The 22,588-nt window shown below is 40.2% G+C and overlaps 2 protein-coding genes across 2 annotated transcripts in view; one reads left to right on the top strand and one right to left on the bottom strand.

Moving 5' to 3' along the window:
• cmss1 (cms1 ribosomal small subunit homolog) overlaps positions 1-17,946 on the bottom strand; it is a 30,199-nt gene extending 12,253 nt beyond the window's left edge. The window contains exon 1 of the mRNA XM_005935079.2: positions 17,821-17,946. Coding sequence (XP_005935141.1) covers positions 17,821-17,869 — 49 coding nt within the window. The 5' untranslated portion in view covers positions 17,870-17,946. The remainder of the gene's footprint in view (positions 1-17,820) is intronic.
• Positions 1,436-15,074, top strand: LOC102313494 (filamin A-interacting protein 1-like). Its single transcript, XM_014337711.2, has 4 exons — positions 1,436-2,328; positions 2,450-2,620; positions 3,134-3,312; positions 12,231-15,074. Exons 1-4 carry the CDS (start codon positions 2,227-2,229, stop codon positions 14,734-14,736), a joined length of 2,958 nt encoding a protein of 985 aa, XP_014193197.2. The 5' UTR covers positions 1,436-2,226; the 3' UTR covers positions 14,737-15,074.
• Positions 17,947-22,588: the final 4,642 nt, after the last annotated feature.

Raw genomic sequence — 22,588 nt, forward strand, 5'->3', positions numbered from 1 at the left:
TTAATTTTAGGAAATGGTACTGGTCTATTGTGAGGGCAGCCAGTGCCCTCTTGGGTAGAAAGGAGCGGGCAGGAGGGGTGCAGGCATGTTGCCCCCGGTGGTGTTCGGATAAACAAACAGAGGCACAGCCACATGTGAGGCTGCCAACTTGCCTGCCAGCGGACTGTCCTCAACAGGGCAGACCTGGCAACCATTATTAAGGCTGACTTTGGCTCTGAGCCACAACTGAAGTACCGAGGTATTTTCACATGCCTGGCATTGTGCGCGAGTGTGCTTAGACATCAGTAAGCATGTGCTGGTCTAGACACTGTGTGGGCACTAAAGAAAGCACAGCCTGGCTCGTGTGTGTGTGTGTGTGTGTGTGTGTGTGTGTGTGTGTGTGTGTGTGTGTGTGTGTGTGTGTGTGTGTGTAAGCAAGAGAGTGAGAGCAAGAGAGAGCAAGTGAGGCGTTCCGGCCCCATCGCTATTAATCAATTGAGTGCCAAGGGCAAGGAAACAGCAGCACGTGTCATGACTCGACTTGCACACATTGAAAGCACCGTAGGACGGGACGGCAAAAGGAACAAGAAATATGTTAATGCTCATGTCCAAGGAACACAGACCCCAGGCCATCATAGAAAATATGTGCCAAAGCTCACTAACTCACATCAGACCCTCTGCATTTATCTGAACCTATTCAAGATGAGTTATAAACTTTCCCTTTAGTGCACAAACTCAATTCCTTCCATCATTCAAATCTGGGCCTCAGGACAAATAATATCAAATTATAATAGGATATGATAACTTTGTAGTCGTGTTTATTGCAGCACTCAGCTTTCCAATTTTTATCTACACTCCCAAACAGCTGTGCTGAGGTTTTATTGTCCTTTTCTGTAGCTAAATGTCAAGGGAAGTACAAAAGAAATGCATCGACAGCCCAGACAGCTTCATCTGTCTTCCTAATTGATACAGAGAAGGCATCAAGAGGAGGGGGGAGAGTTTGAGATTGTCACTCACTCTGTTTCCAGACCAAGGGCAAGAGAAAAATACTTCAATGTGGACACCTTCCTTTAAGTGAGCCAGCACTCTCACAGTGATTTAGTATCTGAAAGATGTTATTGGCTAAAGTCTGAACTAGTTAAAGGTTGTCTTTTTTTCTGTTTGGTTTGTTTCTTCTTGCACAATGTTTGTCTCTTATGTACCAGTGCTCACCTTGTTTAGAGCCTCAAAGTTGCTCTCGGGCCTTGATGAAAACAAGCAGATGCTGCCTGTCTGTGTGCTTGTGTAAGAGCAAGAGCTACTGAGACTCTCACTGCTTTTCTGTTCAGTATCAGACTTTCTAACATGCACCAACGAAATATATGAGAAGGTATAGCTGTCTTCAAACAGACATACTGAACCCCCCCCCCCCAAAAAAAAAAAAAGAAAATCTGTGGGCACTTTAAATTTTTAAATACTTTTTCCTCAAAACACAAGGCCCTTCAGTTACTAATCTAAAAAGGAAAGGACCAAATACTATAGAATAAGGACTGTTCTTGCCCACAGGGAGAACTTGGGCCTGAAAAGCAGAGCTGAAGAGTAGCGAGATGACATCATCTTTCACTAATATGAACCTGATTGCTTTCTGTGTCTCGGGTGAGAACATACAGAAAGTTGGCCGGCAAACAATGTTTAACTTATGTGATTAGCTTTAATAACACACACGCGCACACACGGACGCGCACACACACAGTATCTAGATATATGGTCAGTAATCACTGTCCTACTTTATGGAAACATTTAGTCCATTTTATCAGCCAAACTAACAGCAGTTGCTGTAAATGTGCTAAGAGTAAGACTATGAGATGACATAAGCTGTACGCAAAGTAATGCCAGGCGCAGGCCTATCTATTTCAGTAACACTAACTGTTTTGACAAGAGACCCCTTTGACTTTGGATTAGCTCATCAAAGCTTATATGATCTGCATCACTTACAAAAGCCACACAATAACCACTTGTACTGTAAAAACAACTCATGACCTTGTTTAACTTCTTTCATGCCAAGCATATATTTTTCTTTTTCACCAATGTTCAGCTGTCACCTCCAATCATTTCCCATTTCTCAGCTTTTCCAGCTCCACGACAGACTTCACATACCCCATTGGTAAAAGCAGCAACATTTCTTCCCATCTTCGAGGTTGTATAAATACCTAAACGGCTGTCTTTTAACCTAACCAGGCTCTGATAATCATAATTGAAAAGGACAATATGCCAGAGAAGAGAGAGAGGTGGAAGGGAAGACACACAAGAGAAGGCCTGTCCTGTGATGACTTGCTGTTTCTGCTCAGCATTTTGGAGGGGGAGCTACAGGTAGGATGATTTACTTCATATTGGATTTGCATTTATTTTGTAGTTCACTCTAGCTCTTGTGAACTCATGAGAAGAAACTGAAATTAAAGCCACTGTTCTTCTGCTGTGTTTGTTGAACCAGGCGAGGGATGAGGTAATTGCTGTTTTGAAATCAGAGCAGACAGATTCAGGTCTACTGAGGACCCACTATGGTTTCAGCAGACAGAAGATGGTGCTTCATGCCCTGTGGAGAGACTCCCTCTGGGCCCAGCAGGACCACTTACAGGATGTGTATGAAAGACCTAATGCTGAGGTACTAACTGCCAACAGAAAGAATGTAGACACCATCTGGAGGAGATAATCAAATTTAATGAGATGGATGCATTACAGTCTGACAAAAGAGTGTCTATTACTGCTGCATCATTGCACACATTTGTTAAATTGCAGTACAGGTGTTGCATGTTTTGAATCCATCCTTCTGCCATGGTTACAAAATCTGTAAGTGAGCACTTTTTCAATTAATTTCTACCACAGCAAAGTGGACTGGGTGGCAGCAAAAATCTTGGAAGAAGCTCATCAAAAATGCCTACTATTATAATGTGGGCAGAATAATTCTTGTTTCTTTTACATAATAACAGCTTTACTCATCAGATTTACATACTATGTTGCATTTTGTAAGCACGGATGATTGTCTTGTGGATTCGGTCTTGGTTTCAGAACGGCAACAGGAGAGAGCTTTCTCCCTGTGGTTAACTCTCAGCAAGTCAAGGTAAACTAAAGTTTTACTCTTCATGCACATTTTGTTTTCCCTTCCCCCCTCTCTTAGCTCAAACAATTGGTGGAAGCCCACGAGCATTCCTCAAAACAGATGATGAAGCAGCTTCAGGAGGTTACCCTCTCTCATTCTGAGGCTCTGCACAGGCTGGAGGAACAAGAGAAAAGCCACAGGGCTTTGATCCACAAGAGCAACAGCCTTGCCACTCTGCTGAAGCAGGACAGAGAGAGGTTTGTGCAGCAAACCCAACACATGTAAATGTATGCCCAAAGACAACACTGATATTTTATATTTATACTCCCATGCTGGCCTATATTGAGGCTAGGCTTATAAAAATATCCACCAATTCCTTTCAGGAAGGGAATGTTACAGCAAGCTAGGAAAGGCTAAGGGATTAAAGTATTTCAGTACATTGGAATAAGACCTGATGGGACGGACCTGAGCTCTGATGTACACTTGTGAAGGCTTAAATTCTTTTAGTCTATGTTGGTCTGTAAAGCTCTTCATGGCAGAGTGAGTGGCTGCTCCATCTCAGCATTTATATATATACACACATATGACCTTAAGACAGTACTTAGGAGTTACTCCACTCAGACACAGTCCATTACGTTCTGGACTTGGTTAGACTTTGTGGCCAACCTGGCTCAGCTCACTGCCCCTTGTAAACACATAAACATGCACTCACTTGCAATTACATGTAGAGGCTAAATTGGCGCTCTCATGTCCCATTCAACAGCACAACACAGTATAGGCTAAAGGTTTCTTCTAAAGTAAGGAAATGTGCTGAGGGTTTGTTGGTGGGTAGAAATGTTCCCTTACCAAATAGAGACCGTATTTAGATGTGGCCTACGGGTGAAGCTAGGTCTAACATAAAGGTGGTGACTGGTTCTCCCATGCAATTTAAAGGTCGTTTTGTTGAAGTTCCCGGTTGTCTTGGTTCATGTACCTCCAGCGTCCACTCTGTAATCTAGCTATGTAGAGACTGGACCCGCACTGGGCTTGCAGCCTTGGAAGGAGACTAGTTGTCTGCTTCTGCATGCCAAACTGAAAAAAGGCTTTTACTGATCCACCACAGGCATATATGCAATTAAAGACCAAAAATAGTCATACCAGTAGAGCGATTAAGTTCACTAGAATTCTCTCTCTTCAAACACAATGTGGAAAGCTAAAAACATATTCACTTAACGAGTATGTGGTTCATCTTGGCCTAATGATGATTAATACATGAGTACATGGCATGTCTGTGGTGTGTCTGTAGCCCCGTGTGACGCATTTATTCCTGAGTGTTCATAACATACAGGTTCTTTCATCTCTTTGCCCGCTCTCCTTTCTAAATATCTAAAACATCATTCTTTATTAAATAATCTAAAGCATAATCCGACTGAACACACACCTTCGCTGTCTTAAAAGAATGATCTTAAAAGAAGGAGACCATAAAAAGGAGCAAAATAGCTAGCTGCCTCTCCAGTGAGTCCCTCGCGCCCTGGTCAAGTCTCCAAATTCCACTGTCATGGGGAGCAGCTAGTGCTTGTAGTCCTTGTTCTGATCTGCAGCCTCTGTGAGACGGTGGAGCTTGAGCTCATTCATCTGCAGGATCAGACTCTGGAGAAGTAGGCGAATGATGGTGGAGGGCCACGACAACAGTGAGACGGGTCAGCAAGCCAGTTGGCAGGGAATGACGTGATGGAAATTATGAGTCTGAATCACCAAATGTTCTTGGCCAGGAATTAAAATACCTGGATACACTGTCCAACTAAAGTCTGTGTGGGAAACACTGGTTATTGTCTGGTTCACTTCCTACCCTTGCTTTTAGGCTCCATTTGTCAGTTAAAAGAATACTTAACCATTTTGATAATCGGTTAAGTGTTTCCGTCTGCTTTTAGGCTAAATGCTAAAATCTACCTTGTAAAATCTTCTGATTTTGTAGCATTTTACAGCATCAAAATTTGCTCTACGCTTAAATCCCAGTGGTGAATCACATCGGATAGAGCCAGATATTTGATTTAACACAGATTTTATGCTGGTTCTTGACGCAACCCTGCCATCTATCCAGGCACTAGGAGAACACCAGTTTCAGACTCCCTGAGGATGGGTTTTCTGTCTCTGGCTGGTCTCAAACTAGGGATGTTTAACGTGCTGGGTATCTGTCCAACTGCTGAATTATGTATTCCAAAGATATAGTTTGTCTAAAGTGCACAGGTTTCTATTGCCCTTCTTTGCATTCCTGACTGCACTTCAGCTTCTTTGAGTTTGGCTTAAATAGGTTTGAGCTGAGTTAAATCTTGCATTTATCCCCTGGGTAAACAACATAAGGCACATGGTGATACGCTTGTCCCTTTCATCTCTTTCCCAGTCCAGTCTTTTTTTTTTTTTCTTTGCTTCTTGCTTTGCAGATGCCTAAATATTTAAACGAGAATTTCCACTCTTACTTCAAATCCTCTTCAACTATCTTTCAATCTCACTCTGTTTCTTCTCAAAGTATATGCTCCAGGCCAAGAAAACCACACGGCCTGGCTAAAAATCGGCACCCCTCACTTTCCCCCCCCCCCTCGTTTCCCTGGAAAAGTAGCTCCACCAGGTGCCATATGCTCAACAGATGACTTGTTTTAGCCATAATTTAATACAGAAGATTCAACACACATCGTATCACCACTTTGCGCAACAGTATGTGTCAAAGGACGATTACATCTTCACGTCACTATGCCATTGCAGCAATCTGGCTGTTCCAACCTCAGCTATCAGAACATGCTTTAAGACTGTGTGTATTTTCTATGGTTTATTACTGGGATGACAGCATCTCAGCATTAACCGCACACACATGTTCAACATACAAGGGACATCAATGCTCTCATCTGTCCATTTCAGTTCAGAATCACAAACTCTTCATAGACTTTACCCAAAACCACTCTTAGAGCTATCATGTTTTCACTTTACAACTGATGTGGCTTTCTCATCAATACATCATCAGTGAGCACTACAGATGCAGGAAAGGAATGCACATGATCTAAAAAGGATTATTTAAAACAGCCCTATGAGGCTGTACACTTTAGTCCTTTGGGTTAAATTCTCAAGTTAGCTAAAATACTTTCATCCTAACATGTTCATGTCATATGCTCAAAGGGACAATGCATACATATAACTGTTCCATGTTTATCACCTTAGATTAGGGTGTTAGCTTATATTGTTTGCCAATTAGCACTACAGCCCCCCCCCCGCTATTTCTTTTCCTGTGTTGAAATGCCAAAGGAGGAGGAGACTAACCAGACGGGAGAGCTGAACAGCGTAACTCTGTCAAATTAGCATATCAACAAGAATTACGTCAACCTGAGTATCTGGTACAGTTTTGGTTTTCTTCCTTCATTCTTTGTTTTTCTAATCATTTAGTCCATTTTAGCATCATAATAACATCCGTTACCAAGTGAAAACTGTGGCCTCGGGTTTAAAGACGCTGATGTGTTTTGCAGCTGCAGCACACTCAGCTGCAAACTGTTTAAGTGAGTACTGGGAGTCCTCCTGGGATGGTGGCGCTTTATCACCTGCTCGATGCCTTCCTTCCTCGCAGCTTCTATGCCTTCAAATCTGGCTACAAAATATACAAAAAGTAATAGAGGCAAGATCAAGCCTAGGCCAAAGTTCAACACACACAATAAACAGGTCCAAATTATTGCCAAGAAAGTAAACACGTCTTTCAGTTCAAGGGTTGAGGCAATGTATAGCAAGGAGAGGCAAACCCTGGTTTTCTCTGTGGAAAGCCCTGCAGAAACCCTTGGGGAATCTGCATTGTTAGTCTACATACCACATGTAGACTTATTTAGTAAACTCAAGGCTCCTCAGTGCAACAAAAACCACAGGAGGGTAAAACATTGGTCTGCTGCACTACAGCCTAGATGAAACCAGCATTCAGCCTAAAACTGAGGCTCAACTATCAGTCTCAACCCCTTTTTCAGGACAGAGAAAATAAAAGGCAGGCGGGAAGGGTGATATCCATGTAATTGGCACACACTGTCCAGTCCCTTTTCTTGAACAGCTTGACTCCAGACGGTGAAACTGTGATCCCATTAGCGCTAGCATTAGAGCAGAGCCTTGATGCCCAGTCAAAACAATGCATCTTAGCTGGTTAATCCAGCATCAGCCTCATGTGTAAAATGTCTGTAGACAAAAGGAGTTGTTTGATAAATTACTATTAAACACAACTGGAAAGGAACTGAATAGCCTCTTCTGTTTTTAATTTTATTAATTTAACACTGGCTAAAATGTAATTGCACTGGCTGCCAACTCAACAAAAAGACTTGAAGTTTTCACAAAGAGGAGAAGAGGAATATTTGTATTTCACATTTGCTTTCAAGCCAAGTTTTTCAGGTCATAATGAAAACTCTTTAACTAATGAGGTATTGTATTACATGGTTAATAAACAAAACATTTTCAGAACTTCATATCACATACATGCAACAGATGTACTGTTGCAAATGAGACCCGCGGCAATCCTTGTATAACGTTTTATAGTTTTACGAAGAACTGAAAATGTTATTCCTGTATTACCTGAATTACTAGAGAACCAAGAGAAAAGCAACACAATAAACACGGCTGTGCCAAAGCAGAAACCCGCAGATGTTCTGTTCGTCCCTCACTCAAACGCATTCGCCATCTGCCTGCTCAGCCAATGAAGTGTCAGAAGATGTTCATAAATTATCAGGATCTGGCAGTGAATCAACTCGGAGAAGAAGCACTGCCCCGATCACAAGCTGTTGGGCCCATTTATTAGCTATAGTGAGCAGATGAGGTCAGTTTAGTCATACTTTCAATTTTATTAAACATTTAGATAAATGAAGGGAAGAAAGCCAACACCGACTGACTAAGCAGCTGCTTTTCTTTCTGTACTTTCAATGTGCCATTTATATGAGCGCGCTCAGTAAAAAGGATTTGTCAAATGTGACAGCCTTAAAAAAAGAAGAAAAAGAAAATTATACCTCTGCATGAAAATAGGAGCTAAGAAAACAGAGGAGAGTGCTACACTCTGATAAGAGACCTATTACATATCGGCATTTCGTGTGTGTGTGTGTGTGTGTGTGTGTGTGTGTGTGTGTGTGTGTGTGTGTGTGTGTGCGCACTCTTTTAACCCCCAAATATGAGTTTTCAAGAACTGGATGAAATGCCAACTCCTCCTCTATGTAAAAGAGGACCTCATGAACTCTGATATGGGAGTTGGTATGTGCATAGATATTCAAAGGAATGAGGAGGATCTTTCTCACACAAGAGAAATATCTCAAATCTCTCTCCTGGCAAAATAATTATAAAGGTCATGGCAAAAAGAAAGTTTGAATCTTATACTGTATTATATACTAAATACTATAAGTATATAATTAAGATAGTGTCACTGTCTTCCATGGAGGTAGAAGTAGTTGAAATGGTTTTACTGATAAAAATGCAAAACACAAGCAATGCAACTTGGCCTGGCTTTTGATCATTTCAATATTACTTTGATCAAAAGTTAAAGGTTCTTTTAAGTGTTGTAATTTCCAAAGCATATCAAAGCATAAAAGGCCACTTTTGATAGTGAACATATTCTAAGATGGCAAAGGTACCTTAATTAGCCAATAATAAATCATCATACGTGCCTAGACTTGTAATCAACCAAATCCTGTGACTCCACTTTGGGTATCCTCCCAGTTGGGCAAGATCTGTTTTCCACTAAGGGGCTTCAAGTAAGGTGTGAAGTTTTAAAACTTGGAAAATTGTCTTTCAACTTTAACTTTCTGCATTTTGGTTATCAGATTATTTTCATTTCATTTGGGTTAAAGGAAAATAACTGTAAATCTCAGACCCAGAAATAAAGCAAAAAACAACAAGGCTGTGTGTGTCTTAGGTGGCTGCTTCGTGGATTTTTTTAAATTAAAATTCTGCTTGTGTCGCGTTAATTACCCAGTGGCACAGTACATTTTATAATGACCACTGCAGACCAAAAACGTCTGATGACTCGTGCTTAGCTGCTGCCATTTTATCAGCTACATTTCATTAAAACAGAGCCTAAGACAAGAGGTCTATCAATTCTGCAGTAAAAAAAGAAGAAAAAAGTTACAATTTATGCAATTAAGGGCAAGCTAAATATTAGAAATGCCACTCTGCGTTTTAATAAAACATGATAATCTTCTTCAACAATAAGTAATCACCATTACAAACCAAAAACAATTAGAAATGAAATGTTATCAACCACAGCTATCTATGCCTTTAGAACAGGCAGCCACAGTTGCCATGAAGCAATTAAGGGATTAAAGCAAATACCAACCAGGCACAGAATACAGCCTTACATCACCAAGTTATGCAACTTGTAGAGTCTGTTATGAAGAGGAGGTTGTGTCTCTAAATGGAAGACGTTCACATGTTAAACTATGACACAAATGATTCGAGATGGATTCTCTGCTGACAGAAACAGCTTAAATATTTTTTGTCCATTGCACACACATTGCATGTGCGATTTCTTGTTTCTATACCTGACCTGAGTCTAAGTAGTTTCAGTGGGGTTTAATTTGGCATGCTTCATATTAAAAAAAAAAAAAAGCTTGTGAACATAAATGTCTAAATAGCGAAGTTTAAGTGCACCTTTTTGCTTGTTTTCTAAATTCTTGTGAGACTGCGACATGCCTCATGAGGGAAAAGGCCTTTTTTATTTGAGGCCTACATGAGTTTGCTCGACAGAGGGGAAAAAAGAAAGTACCACCATAGGTTTATTTAGCAGTGAAAAACATTGCAAATAAATGGAACAGAATCTATATTTTTTTGATTTTGTTTAGCACAATCATTTAAAAAGTTTAAACATTAACACCTATTTATTATCTTTTTCATTCCTGTGACAGATGAGACTAACTGCGAGAATAAAGGAGTATAATCACGCTATACTGAGCACGCAGTTCACGACTTGAGTAATCAAAAAGAAGACATAGATAAAGTGAAAGTTGATGATGGCATGAGAGGGAAAAAAAGATTGGCATTTTCATAACTAGAAGCAAAAATGTAGAAAGAGAAAATAACTCACAAAAGAGAGAATGTGTTGAGGAGAGAGAAAGAGAGGAAAAAAAGAGGGACATATGGATGCAATTGAGGGCCGATGAACTGATGATGTCATCTCCCAGTCAGGTTATCGGGCCCCAGGCAAAGCTGCTACAACTCACAAAACATGTTTTTTCTTCTTGAAGTATATTCAAACTCCAAGCACACAACATATAAACTGGTCTGCATGCTTCTGGGACACGCCAAGGCAGGTTAAGAATTTATGTAGCATGGTTATGGTTAAATGTTCGGTTAAACTAATCCTGCAAACTGAGGGTGTTATCCTTGCAGATTGAATGGTGATTGAAGACTTTTCTTTGCGTGCGCACACACACACACACTCCTTCCCATTAGCCTCTTTGGCATTGCTACACAATGACCTCATCTGCAGTGGGCTGAACTCCAGAAAAAAAAGACACACACACAAACACACATGTTCACACACACACACACACACACACACACAGAAGTAGAGCCTGTACAGTCCCATATAAGGACTTGCTGATGATGTAATGGGCGCCACTGAGTGCGAGAGAGTCTCTGTGCGGAGCACTTCTCATAATGTTTGGTTTTCCGGATGGAACGTCCACATCACTGGGATCTCTGGGAAAGGGAGAGGTAAAAGAGTGGAGGCAATTTATTCTTTGAGGATTTTTTTTCCAAAAAGAAAAAAAAGGACACGGGCCAGCTGAACTGCACAGGTAGGAACGAAAAATTTTTTGTTCTACAGTGAAAAGATGCAGACATGCATTTAGAAACGTTTCCCAATTTAAAACCCGATTTACAACTGCAAGATAAGCTGATAAGGATAACGTAACTGTTGGCTAATTCTACACAGATTAAACAAAGAGATTGCTTTGCAACAGAGCTGTTCAAAAGGTATCCAAGGTGTTGATTTAGATGTAGAAAATTATTTTGAAGATTTTGCTTTTTGCAATTTTCTGCATTTAAAAGGAATCAACACATTACTCAAAGTCAAGAGAAACAATATAACAACTCATCAGTGAATGATCTTATTAAAAACAGAAATACTTAACAGCGAGTTCATAACCACCCATTTGTTCCACTTACAACTATTTAAACTGCACTAATTAAACTCACTCAAAACACACTCCAAGATTAAAGTTGTAAGAGAAACATCTTAATTAACAGCGCTCTTGATTCTTTTCACAAACACAATGTTCAGTCTCGTATTTGAGATTTAACATTAGTAGCCTTATATTTTAAAAAATTAAACAAAAAAACTCATTAGTTTCAAGTCAATATAGAGGATCTGGAATTATACACAAGTAGAGCTAAATGTCTGGACTACACTGTCACTGTTTTTAATGTGTGCTTGTTTTAAAAGATTCTGCTATGTGAACTGTGGATATACCTCTAGAGTGCAAAATAGCATGACACAAAAAGTCCAAACTCTCCCATTCCGAATAGTAAAAATACACCGGTGACAGATCACATTGGAGCATATGTCTCATGCACTAAGATGACAAAATACACAGTATGAATTAATGCTTGTACAGAACTCGTGCGCATCTGGGGGAATGTGAGGAGTGACAGCACTTGGTAAAAGTAGCCAGTCTGTAATTACTTTAAGAACAGAGGGGAATTCCTGACTCTCTTAGCTTAAAGTGGGGTTTACATTTGAGGTGCACAGAAGGAGGGTGATTGGATGCAGCATTGAGGGTACTCAAGGGTAAAGAAACTTCTTAATTAACCAATACTCCCTGCCAAGGGACCATCTGCCATGTGAGTCAAAACATCCCACAGAATGGCTGTTGCTTTGAAAGAAACACACAAACATAAAGAAATATACACACATGTCCTCATGTTGTACATTTCACAGGAATACACAGATGTGCAAAAAAAAAAAGCCTCCTTTGCTTCTGGGGGAAACTGAGTGGGCAACAAACTGTTATTCAGATTCTTCTGAAAAACAAAATAAATGTTTATGCTGGAAATACACAACTTAGGACATTTTGTGAGTTCAAGAGGTTAGCTGTAAACATAAAAAGTGCCCTTTGGGGGCTGAAATGAGTCAGTTACACAATAAAACTTGGCTGCATTATTCTGTTTGACAATACATTTCAATTCTTTTCCTCTGCAGATTCAAGCTGTTGCTTATAAAGGAAAGAGAGTACCAGGAAATTAAAGAGAAGAAACATGAAAGAGAAGCATCCATTCTAAAAAAGGAGCTGACCGAGCTGAAGGCTTTTGCACTGCTAGTTGTAAAGGAGCAAGAGAGACTGAGCAAGCTGCTGGAGGAGCAGAAACGCTGTACCAAAGAACTGACGGCTATCACTGACCATATCAAGCAGAGGCTTAGTGCTCCTAGACGAAGAGCAAAGGTGGGGGAGGAACTAAAATCTCTGCATATCGAGGTTGAGCGCCACAATCAAGTTTCCCTCTTCCACAAAAGCCAGAACAACATGACAGCCCTAAGCCTCCTGTCAGAGGTCGAGGTACTGAGGAGAAGGGTGGTGCAAATGGAGGGAAAAGACGAAGAGCTGATACGCATGGCGGAACAATGTCGAGACCTGGACAGCAGACTAGCGAAGGAGACCAGCAACTGCCGTAGCCTGAAAGCTGAAGTGGATAAACTCAACAGCAGAATTAGTGAACTGGACAGGATGGAGGAGGCTTTAGGCAAGAGCAAACAGGACTGCAGCATCCTAAAAAACAGCTTGGAGCAAGAGAGACAGGGCAGCAAAATGCTTTCTGATGAACTTGACACTTTAAGGCTAAAGGTAAGAGATCTAGAGGCCGTTGAGAGCCAACTGGAGAAGAGTGAAATGGTCGTCAGACAAGATCTTGGCAAGCTCAGGTCACTTACTGTAGCTTTGGTGGAGGACAGAAAAACTATGGCTGAGAGACTCCGACAGGCTGAGGAAAAACTACATAGGAAGGAGGCCAAAAGAAATGAGCATGGCAATTTGGCCACAATGACAGAAAAGCTGAGAGAGGACAGGCTGCAGGCACTGAGGTCTCAAGTGGACTTGGAAGAAACAATAAAGAGCATAGCAAAGGAAAAAGACGATCTCCTGGACAGTCTGAACAAAGAGGAGGAAAGAAACAGAGAACTACAGAATAAGGTAACCATAATGAAGAAGAAGTTACAGGTCTTGGAGAACAGGAAAGAAAAAGAGGACAAATACTCATACACCTCTATTCCAAATAACACTGCCTATTACTGCCAAACTGAGGACAACAAAGTTAAAGAACTGACCCGTGAGTTAGAAAAGCTGCAAAAGAGACTCCAGGATAAGGAAGTGCTGGAGGGAGAACTGATGAAACTGGAAGAGGACTTTGAGTGTCTTGAAAAGAGGCTCCATGAGGAAAAGACAAGGACCCAAGCTCTAACAGAGGAGCTGGAATTGACAAAGAGAGAGCTTTCAAGGTACGAGCAGGCAGAGAAGCAGGAGGTCAACCAGGAGCACCTTCTCCTTTGCCGCCTTCAGAAGGAGCAGGTTAAATCTAGACTCTTAACCAGAGAAGTAGACAGCCTGAAAGAAAAACTCCAGAAGCTGATGGGAACAGAAGAATCCATCTGCAGGATGCAAGTGGATCAATCCGCACTGCAAAGAAAACTGAACCAGCAAGAAGCCAAGAACAAAGAGCTGGCCAGAGAGATGAAGGAACTTACTGGTGAGCTAGACAGATACAGACAAATCAATAGTGTGAAACCCAGTGCCAGCAAACACACTGCAGTCCATGATCAGACCACCAGAGAGGTACAAACTGAACCTGCACAGAGCCTGCTTCCTGACTATCGGAGGCACAGCAAGAAACTAGATGAACAAAATGGTGACACAGACCCAAACCATAATGTAGAGATCGTCAACAAAAGGAGCTCTCCTGTCAACAGCCTTAACAGCTTAAACAGTACAAATAACAACCTAAGCCAGGACAGCAGCCACTCAGGGACAGAAATGCACCCAACAATTAATGGAGAAGTTATGATGTTAACACACACACCAGGTCAGCCACTGCACATCAAAGTAACACCGCATCATGTCCTCAACACAGCAATGCTCGAGATCAGTAGCCCAACTGGAGAGACAGCGTCATCATACACCAGCACAGCCCTAATCCCGACGAGTGGAGCTTCACCTAAGCAGAGAATTACCATCATCCAGAACCCTAAGACCCCCACTTCCAACCCTGACCGTGCCATCTCCCCCCTTGACGGAGCGAACATGTCTCGGATGTTGAGCCCAAATTGCTCACGCTCTGTCACACCCGACCACAACAGCTCTCCTATTCAGATCGTAACTGTCAGGAGTTGCTCTCCGGAGCCAGCAGAGGTTACAGATCAGACTATTTTCTGCAAGACACCTGAACAGCAGAACGGCTGGTACCATTCGAGGTCCAGTACCCCTGACTCAAGTCCCAGTATCATCACAACAGAGGACAGTAAGATCCACATCCATCTGGGGAGCCCATATTTCCAGCCCCGACATGGTATGACCCACAATTTCCCACAGCCCGTTGGGCCATACTATGTTCGACATGAACAAAGAACTCAAGTACTCACTAACGGCTGTCATGTAAAAGGTGTTGGAAAGATTACAAGTAGCATCACTATATCCCCTGCTAGCTCGCCAGGATCATAATCCTTAAATGTTACAATAAGCAGTCTTTGTATTTAGGTGAAATACAAATATATAATATGTATTTTGCAAAAAATATGTCCTCAGTCATCATTTTAAACTCTACACAACCAAAATAATTCTGCAAATGCAAAAGTATTTTGATGTATTTGAATGTTTCGTCATGTTTGTTTAATGAGAGCCTTTGTAAAGCTTACTTTATTTGATTACTGTCTCAAGATTTATTGACTTTAACAACCCTTCATTGTATGTCAAGTGCCTGTCTAAGACATAAATGAGATGTCAGTGTTTCAATAACATTCCTTTTTTCCCTTGTTCATTAAAAGTTATCTTGTTTTCTATGTATTCATACTGAATACTTCTCAGAGGAACTGGGTCGCTTGCCAGTTTAAATGCAAAACAGCTGGATTTGGGAAAAAGTGAGTGCAAAACAGTGCTTTGATGTTTGATGAATTACTGGAAGAAAAAAAAGCTTTATATGTTTGCTGAGCTGGGTTCGACTCAAAAACCTTTTTTCCCCCCTAATGCAAGGAAACTTGGAACACTTGGTGATGGAGGAGGTGTCCAGGTTTAATTGTGAATTGGCCACTAATTTACTTTTTAGTAAATATTATGAACTGTAATTGTTATTATTAGCATTTAACTAATTTCAAAGTGACAACTGATCCAATTAAATCATTTAAAAAGGTTTAATAGATACATTTCCACTGCTTTCCTGTGCTGTGAAAACAAGCAAGACCCCCCAAAGTATTCAGCATGTGCCTTCTCCTGCCAACCAAATATCCCAATTTATAGATTAATGAGGCATTGTGTCACCATACTGATGTGCTTACTTTATGATTCTACAGCCTGTATGATGTAGACAAACGTAGTTTTGGTTCTCAAAGTTCAGCTAAACAATAATTCTGTTGCTTTCAAGACACCTATTTAAGATTTAGATGAAGAATGCTAAAAAGAAAAAAAACAAGTGTACTGTTGAAAAAAGTAATGGAAAATTAAATCTGTTATGAAAGAAAAATATGCACAGGAATAAGGAATTATTGTTTATCTTGGAGAAAATACAGTTTACTGCCTTAGTTTCCGAAATAGCACAGATAATCCTCACACATTAAGCACAGTGATAACTTCTGCAAAAGCTCAATAAGGCTGGAAAAACACACAAGTTAAACAACAGCAATCAATTTATTCTTTTTAATTAGGTCAGCCGATTCCTTTAAATAAGCTCGCATCAAACCTGAAACCATAACAGCAGCCTTTGCTGTTTTAAGTGAACACAACCCTTATTAGATATTTTTAAGTGCAACATGACAAAATGAACAGTTACACAGTGTGGCAGAAATAAATAGCCTAAGACACTTCAGCAAATGAAATCTAGTCACCAAGTCATGATGAGCTGTGCCATCCAAATAGGAAACTAGCTGACAACACTGGGGGATACCATTACATGTCCTGGGGGGAGAGACGCTGGCAGCAAGCCTACAAATAGTGTGTATCTAACAACAGTTGCAGAGAAATATTAATGTGCAACTTGACAGGGGCTCTTGTGAGACCCTTTATTATTGGTTTGAGGATTTGGCCACAAGACACATCATCGCAAAAAAGGAAGAAAAAAAATATAGAAAAAAGCAGGAAAAAGTTGCACTGCTTCTTGCAAATTGCTGCCTTATTCTTAAGACTTCAAAGTCAATCCCATCCTCCGTCTAACAGACTTCAATTCTGCTTTACAACCCTGTCAATTTTCTGTCAGCCTTGCAGCCATTTCTGTCAAGCAGCTCTGTGATATGAACGCATGGAAGGACGGTTATGCCAGGGGCAAACCTACAAAAAGAAAGCGCTGCACAGATCTCTGGACATAAAAACACACATGGGTTTACATAAGTAATAGCATGAAAGGTTGGAGAGTATCACCTGTGCAGATAATACATTCTGCTGAAGCATTTCAAGGTGATCACAGCTCATTGCCCAGGACACATGGAGAACAGGCAACTTGTAGAACCCTTCTCACTGCCTGGTCATGACTTTCATCATGAACAAATCCCAACATTTATGAAAGAATGCAGATTTTACAGAAGTGGTCAATCAGCCCCAAGAGGAAACTGTAGTAAACAAATAGGCAAACTCTAATAAATTAATATATAAGTAAAATATATGTATTATATAAGTAATAGATCAACTAATCAATTAAAGTCTGCGCTGATCTGTAAACACACAGATGTTTATTATTTTAAAGCAACGTTAACACCTATATAATATTAAAGAGCGGTATATTGCATTATATAAATAACGTAATAAGGATCAGAAATTGAACTGAGGCTGGTATGGCTCAATTCAATATATTTTACTGACACGTGCACTAACACCTGGCATATTGTGTTTCGTTTCTGCGTGCATGTGCGGAGACAACAAATGCAGAAAACGTGAATGAACATATTTAGCTCAAAAATTGCTAATGACTCTCGAAAATACAGCATCATGCTCACATTCCAATATGATCGCTACACAATCAGGTCATTCGTCCTAAAACAGCACGACTGCCCTCTTTTGGTATGCAGAGTGCATGAAGCTGTTCCAGAAGTAGCCGCAGGGAACTTCCTGTGTTGATATGTGGCAAGAAACGTGGGTACAGCCCACTGAATGCTTAAACCTATGCGTATAAGACAGTTAATTTTTAAGTTGAAAGAAAGCGAAGGGCACGATAGGGGACATTAGAGCAACTTTACCGGTCCTATAACCTCGTTTTCTGCAGTGACCCGCACATAAAAAACAGGTGAAAAAAACACGTGTTAATACACCCCCTGCTCATAATAACTACTGCGACCAATGCGGATAATAACTAACCAGACGTAAGTCACATTTAGCACTGCTTTGTCTTTTCACTTGCCGCTATGTGTACTTTAGGTTAATGTTGCACGAATGTACCCAGGGGTTAACAGTAACTCAGACTGCTGCGATTGTTGCTAGCTAGCGTTAGCTTACTATAGCCGACAATTTCTGCAACAGCTCCAAGCTACCGTTGTGTTTCCTTAGACTACACCAGGACCTCCAATACAACAAGAGAAGTCAAATGTACATGGTTAACCCAAATACCTGATTTGTACTCGTGTTGCCACCACTCGTCACCCAAGTCGTCACCCATTTTCTTTAGCTAATACTCCGTCCAATCCAAATATACCGCTAAGAGAGCAAGCTAGGGTTGCGTTCACAGTCAGTAGGATTTTTAAATGTAACAAACTGATACAATACTAACAAAAATACTAGCTGACACACTTTATACTGTAGGCATACATGTGTATTGATTACACATGCAGATTCAATAATTATACATTTTTCGAAGTTACAGTTGTTTGCACATTTATTTTTACTTGGTGGAACGCCCATTGAAATGTTACAGTATTTCAAATTATGCTAAATGTTTTTGTCTCATCACAAGATTACTAAGTGGCTCATTGTTAAATAATATCTGGGACTCTTAAATAAAGGTGGGTAACATACGACAACCAGGGAAACAAAACAAAACAAAACTGGTCTCTACTTGTGTACACATGGACAGTGAAGGGGCCTCGGCCTCAGGATCCCTAACTATCAGAGAGCGCATAAAAATGTGTCTGGGAGCCACCCGATGCAGTGACAGTCAATGCATTAAGCAAGTTGCTATTGCTTTTTTAATGAACAAGTGAGATTTAATAATAAAATTACTATAATTCACTGTAATACTATAATAACTGGCCAAAAAAAGATAGATATAAATATGAAATAAAAATGAGATCAAGTTAAGGAGGAGTAAAAAGTAAGACTGTGCAAGCAAGTAGTGCAAATTGCATTAATAAGTTATATGTACACTATAAATCTGAGAAACAGCTGCAAGAAGAAATCAGTGCAGTATTTTCTGATTAAACACTGCAACATTTTTTGGCACTTTAGATACATCACACAGTATCATGAGGGAGACATGTGACTGGCCTCAAATTTATTCTTCAGCACAAATAAATTTGCAGCAATGCAAAAACATAAAGCATCTTATCAGCTACAAGAAGGGGTTATAGCAACAGATAGTGTCGATGAGCAGCTGAGACAGCCTTGCCACAGGACAGTGGGAAGTTCTTCAAGATGCTTTGAGCAGCCTACCTGGCAGGCGCCTTAAAAACAATGCACAACACCCATCATTTAGGTGATTTATGGTTTTTTCTGTGTGGGCAATGGGTCATCTGCCCCTTGAGCATCCTCCTCTGTCAAACCAACACTCTCTTCGTCCTCCTTTGCTGCATCCGGACATCTTCTCTGTGATCTTCCTCTTTTCCTGTGAAAACAAAAAAAAATATTTTTTTAATTTCCCACATGCTGACTTTCTTATCTGGGTGATAATGATAATCTGTTTATCATGCAATTAATAGTAAAGATTTGCTTAAGCACTTAACAAAAGCTCCAAAATCCTTTCTTGCACTGAGGGCAAACATTCGTGCCTCACTCGGCATACATTTGTCCTTTGCTCTTCAGTCATCAAAAACAGCTTTTCTTTTTAGGGCTGTTAACCTTTCAGTAGGTAGTACTTTACTATTTCGAGATGACGGGTGTTTTGTTGGATGGGAGAACAATAAAGATGACAAATAGGTTTGCGAAATAAATTTTACAAATGACGAATGCAATTACAGGATAAACCCTCATTATTAATCACACAGTGACATTTCTCTTGAGGACGAGAGCGCCATCTTACTGTTCTTTTACTTTGTGTACATTACAAAACACGTCTTTACATCCTCTGTCATTATTGTTTGGAGGAGGAGGAGTTTCAGCACAGAGAAGAAGTGAAAGGAAAAAGGAGGAGGATGCGTTTGGAATAGTGCCCTCGTTCCTGCAGCTGTAGTGGAGAGGAGGGACGGCTCCTCTGGGAGTAATTGCATGCTTTTTTGTTTTTCTGTCAGAATAACACATTTCTGGCTGGTATAGGGTATGAGATGTTTGATTAAAGCTTTACTGCAAAAAAAAAGAACAGACTGATTACTGTGGAAATTATGGAGGGTTTAGAATGGCTGTGCTGTGTAACCCTCAAATGGGGGGAGAAAAACAAATAAAGACAGAGAAAGGAAGGATGCAGTGAACACATTGTGCTAATGTCTGCCAACTTTCAGGCAGGACAATAGGCTCTAAATGGCAGCTATGTATGTAATTAAGAATCATTCCTGTAAAACACAGGGCTCGTCCTCATTTGTCATTCTTTCTGTTCACTGTTTGGCTGCGTTTTCAAGGGAAACAATGCTGTAAAAAAAAAAAACCATACACACACAATCCAATCTTTTCTAGGCCATTGAGGAACCTGTATGACTTAAAAAAAATCCTGTGTTAATCAGCCAACTTGTCTGAGATGAGATGCATTTTAAAAGGGAAAATTCACGACGGTGAAGAACTTAAAAGTGGAGCTTTTTTTTTCTTCTTTTTGCACGAGTCATTTCGAATGCATGCGCGCTCATGCATTCGAAATGACTCTGAGGACGTTGTTTGAATAAACACAGTTGAAATGTTTTTAATAAAATATAGATAGGTATATTTTATCCAAATTTAGCTAGACTTTGTTTTAAACTTTAGAAGCAAAATGTTGTGCTGTTTGATATCACCCTTAATCTCCAGGTACACATTAAAGGGACATTTCCACTTTAGACTTGAAGGAGAAAAAGAGCAATGACAGAAAAACACGGCTAAGGCCTTTTTTTGTATCTTAGATTTCAGAAATTTTATATTTGAACTTATGGACTTAAAGCATTATCTTATTTCTTTATAGTAAATTTATATATTTCCAGATGGGCCTAGTATCTCAGAAGCTACAGATAACTTGGGATTTACTGAGAATTTTCAAAAAAAAAAAATATATGTGTGAGCGGCAGATCTCTGGGTAAAAGCAAAATAGCTATAGCCAATATCTCCCTTAAAATGGATCTAAAATGAGCATAATTGGTCAATAATTAGACAAACACACCAAGAGGCTGGTCAACATTTGTATTTCCCCGCCTGGTTGGGGAGTGGTTTTCTGGAGATTGCTGGCAGTTGCTAGGTGAAATTTATTTTAAAGAGCTATAAGGGGCTGCACTGAAAATCTTGCAATTTTAGTGGCGAGTTTATAGCAGCGATCGCCTGTAACTTGTATACGAGATACCAACTTGTCTAAAAGTCTGCAACTGTTCGCTAAGTCGTAGTGAAACTGTTAAAAGTGTGATGCAAAACACATACAGAAATAAATTGCCTTCAAAATAAAAGCAGCACCGTTCAGAATGTATTAGTTTCAGTGTGTAGGCAAAACTTTTACATTATAGTGCGTGCAGACAAGTAGGTGTCGTCCATGCAAACTATGGCCAATTTGCTAGCAATCTGCAATTTGCTGCAGCATCCTCTTTATGATTGTAGTGACAGGCAGTAACCACTTGGCAAGTGGTTAAAAAAATACACATTTTCCCCTAGCAACCAGAGGTAGCTGTGGGGAGTGGTCTCTAGCCATGTAAGACTGAGGTGTAAATCAAGTCAATTTAGCTCCTCTTTAAGTCTGGTTACCCCTGAGATCTACATATTAAGGATATGAATCCTGTTTGACAGCACATGGAGCCAAGAATAGAAAAACTGTATAGAATAAAGTCAGTCTGAAGCCTGGCTGGTTTTGGTTCATAGACATTACTTGCAAAAACATTGATTCTTCAATATATTTACATATACAGACATGGCAGGAAATAAGGAAACTTATAAAAAGTCCACATAAAGTTCATTTTTCTGAACTTAGAAGTTTTTTAACCTTTATGCCTTTCTACTCAGTCTGACCACTCAAAGCTCAAAGCGCTTTCATTCATGCAGTGCTTTTATCTATACCTAAGGCCTTTTTATCCAACATTCACACTCCGATGGTTGCATCTTGGCCACTTAGGGAATAGTATCTTACTCAAGGATGAGGAGCCGGGAGTCAATCCAACCTTTCAATTGGTAGATGGCCTGCTCTACCACCTGAACCACATAACCTCTGACATCCTGTAGATTTCAAAATCTCTTACTTAAATCTCTCTCTCTGGCCAAGGGAGCAGCCATACGACCTCCTAACAAGACCTGATCAAGCTCTTGTTGGAGGAAAGAATCTGTGTTTGAACAATTTCGTTGTAGCATAGGGAAGAACTGGGATGCAACAAGATCAAAAATAAAGACAATAAAAGTTTGAAAAGTTGTCAGAATAAAAAAAACAACAGAAGAGAAGACAAACGTCAGGCTAGTGTAATTAAAAGCGGGCAGCTGTCTCTTCGGGCCTGTGTGATTGCACACTGTGGAACATTGGTGTTAATGTGTTTATTTTGTTCTGAGCAGCTGTTCCTCCTTTTTTTTTTCATTTTAATGATCACAAGAGGATGTGGTTTTGGTTGTATTTTCTTTGGCTGCCTCTCTTTTTTTCCCCCCTTCTGAACACAGCGGAGGAGAGGTAGGACAAAACAAGAATTGACACAGATTAATTATGTCTTTGAAAAGTTAACAGCTAATTACTATACAAAAGCCATCATGCCACGTGATTTCAGTGATAAACACACTCTTCTTTACCTAAGACTTGTGCTCATTCTAGATTTCCCTTTCTTTGTTTTGCCCACTGAGGAATATGCAGTTCAGTTTGATGTTCTAACAGTTGAACGATGAGATGACATTCACTGAATAACTTTGTTGCTTAATTGTGCAGTAACCTTGTGCAAACAGTGGCCAGGAGATCCGAGGAGAATCGTATATTTATAAAAGTACAACAGTGCTGTCAAAGTGAGGGGAAAAAAAGGGGATGAATTAAACGAATATGAAATTAAATACAGTAACTGTCATGTCGTTATGCCACAGTTTGAAGAGGGGGGGG

Source organism: Haplochromis burtoni, unplaced genomic scaffold, assembly GCF_018398535.1.
Source record: "Haplochromis burtoni strain Fernald_Lab_line unplaced genomic scaffold, NCSU_Asbu1 Contig_75, whole genome shotgun sequence".
Classification (NCBI taxonomy): domain Eukaryota; kingdom Metazoa; phylum Chordata; class Actinopteri; order Cichliformes; family Cichlidae; genus Haplochromis; species Haplochromis burtoni.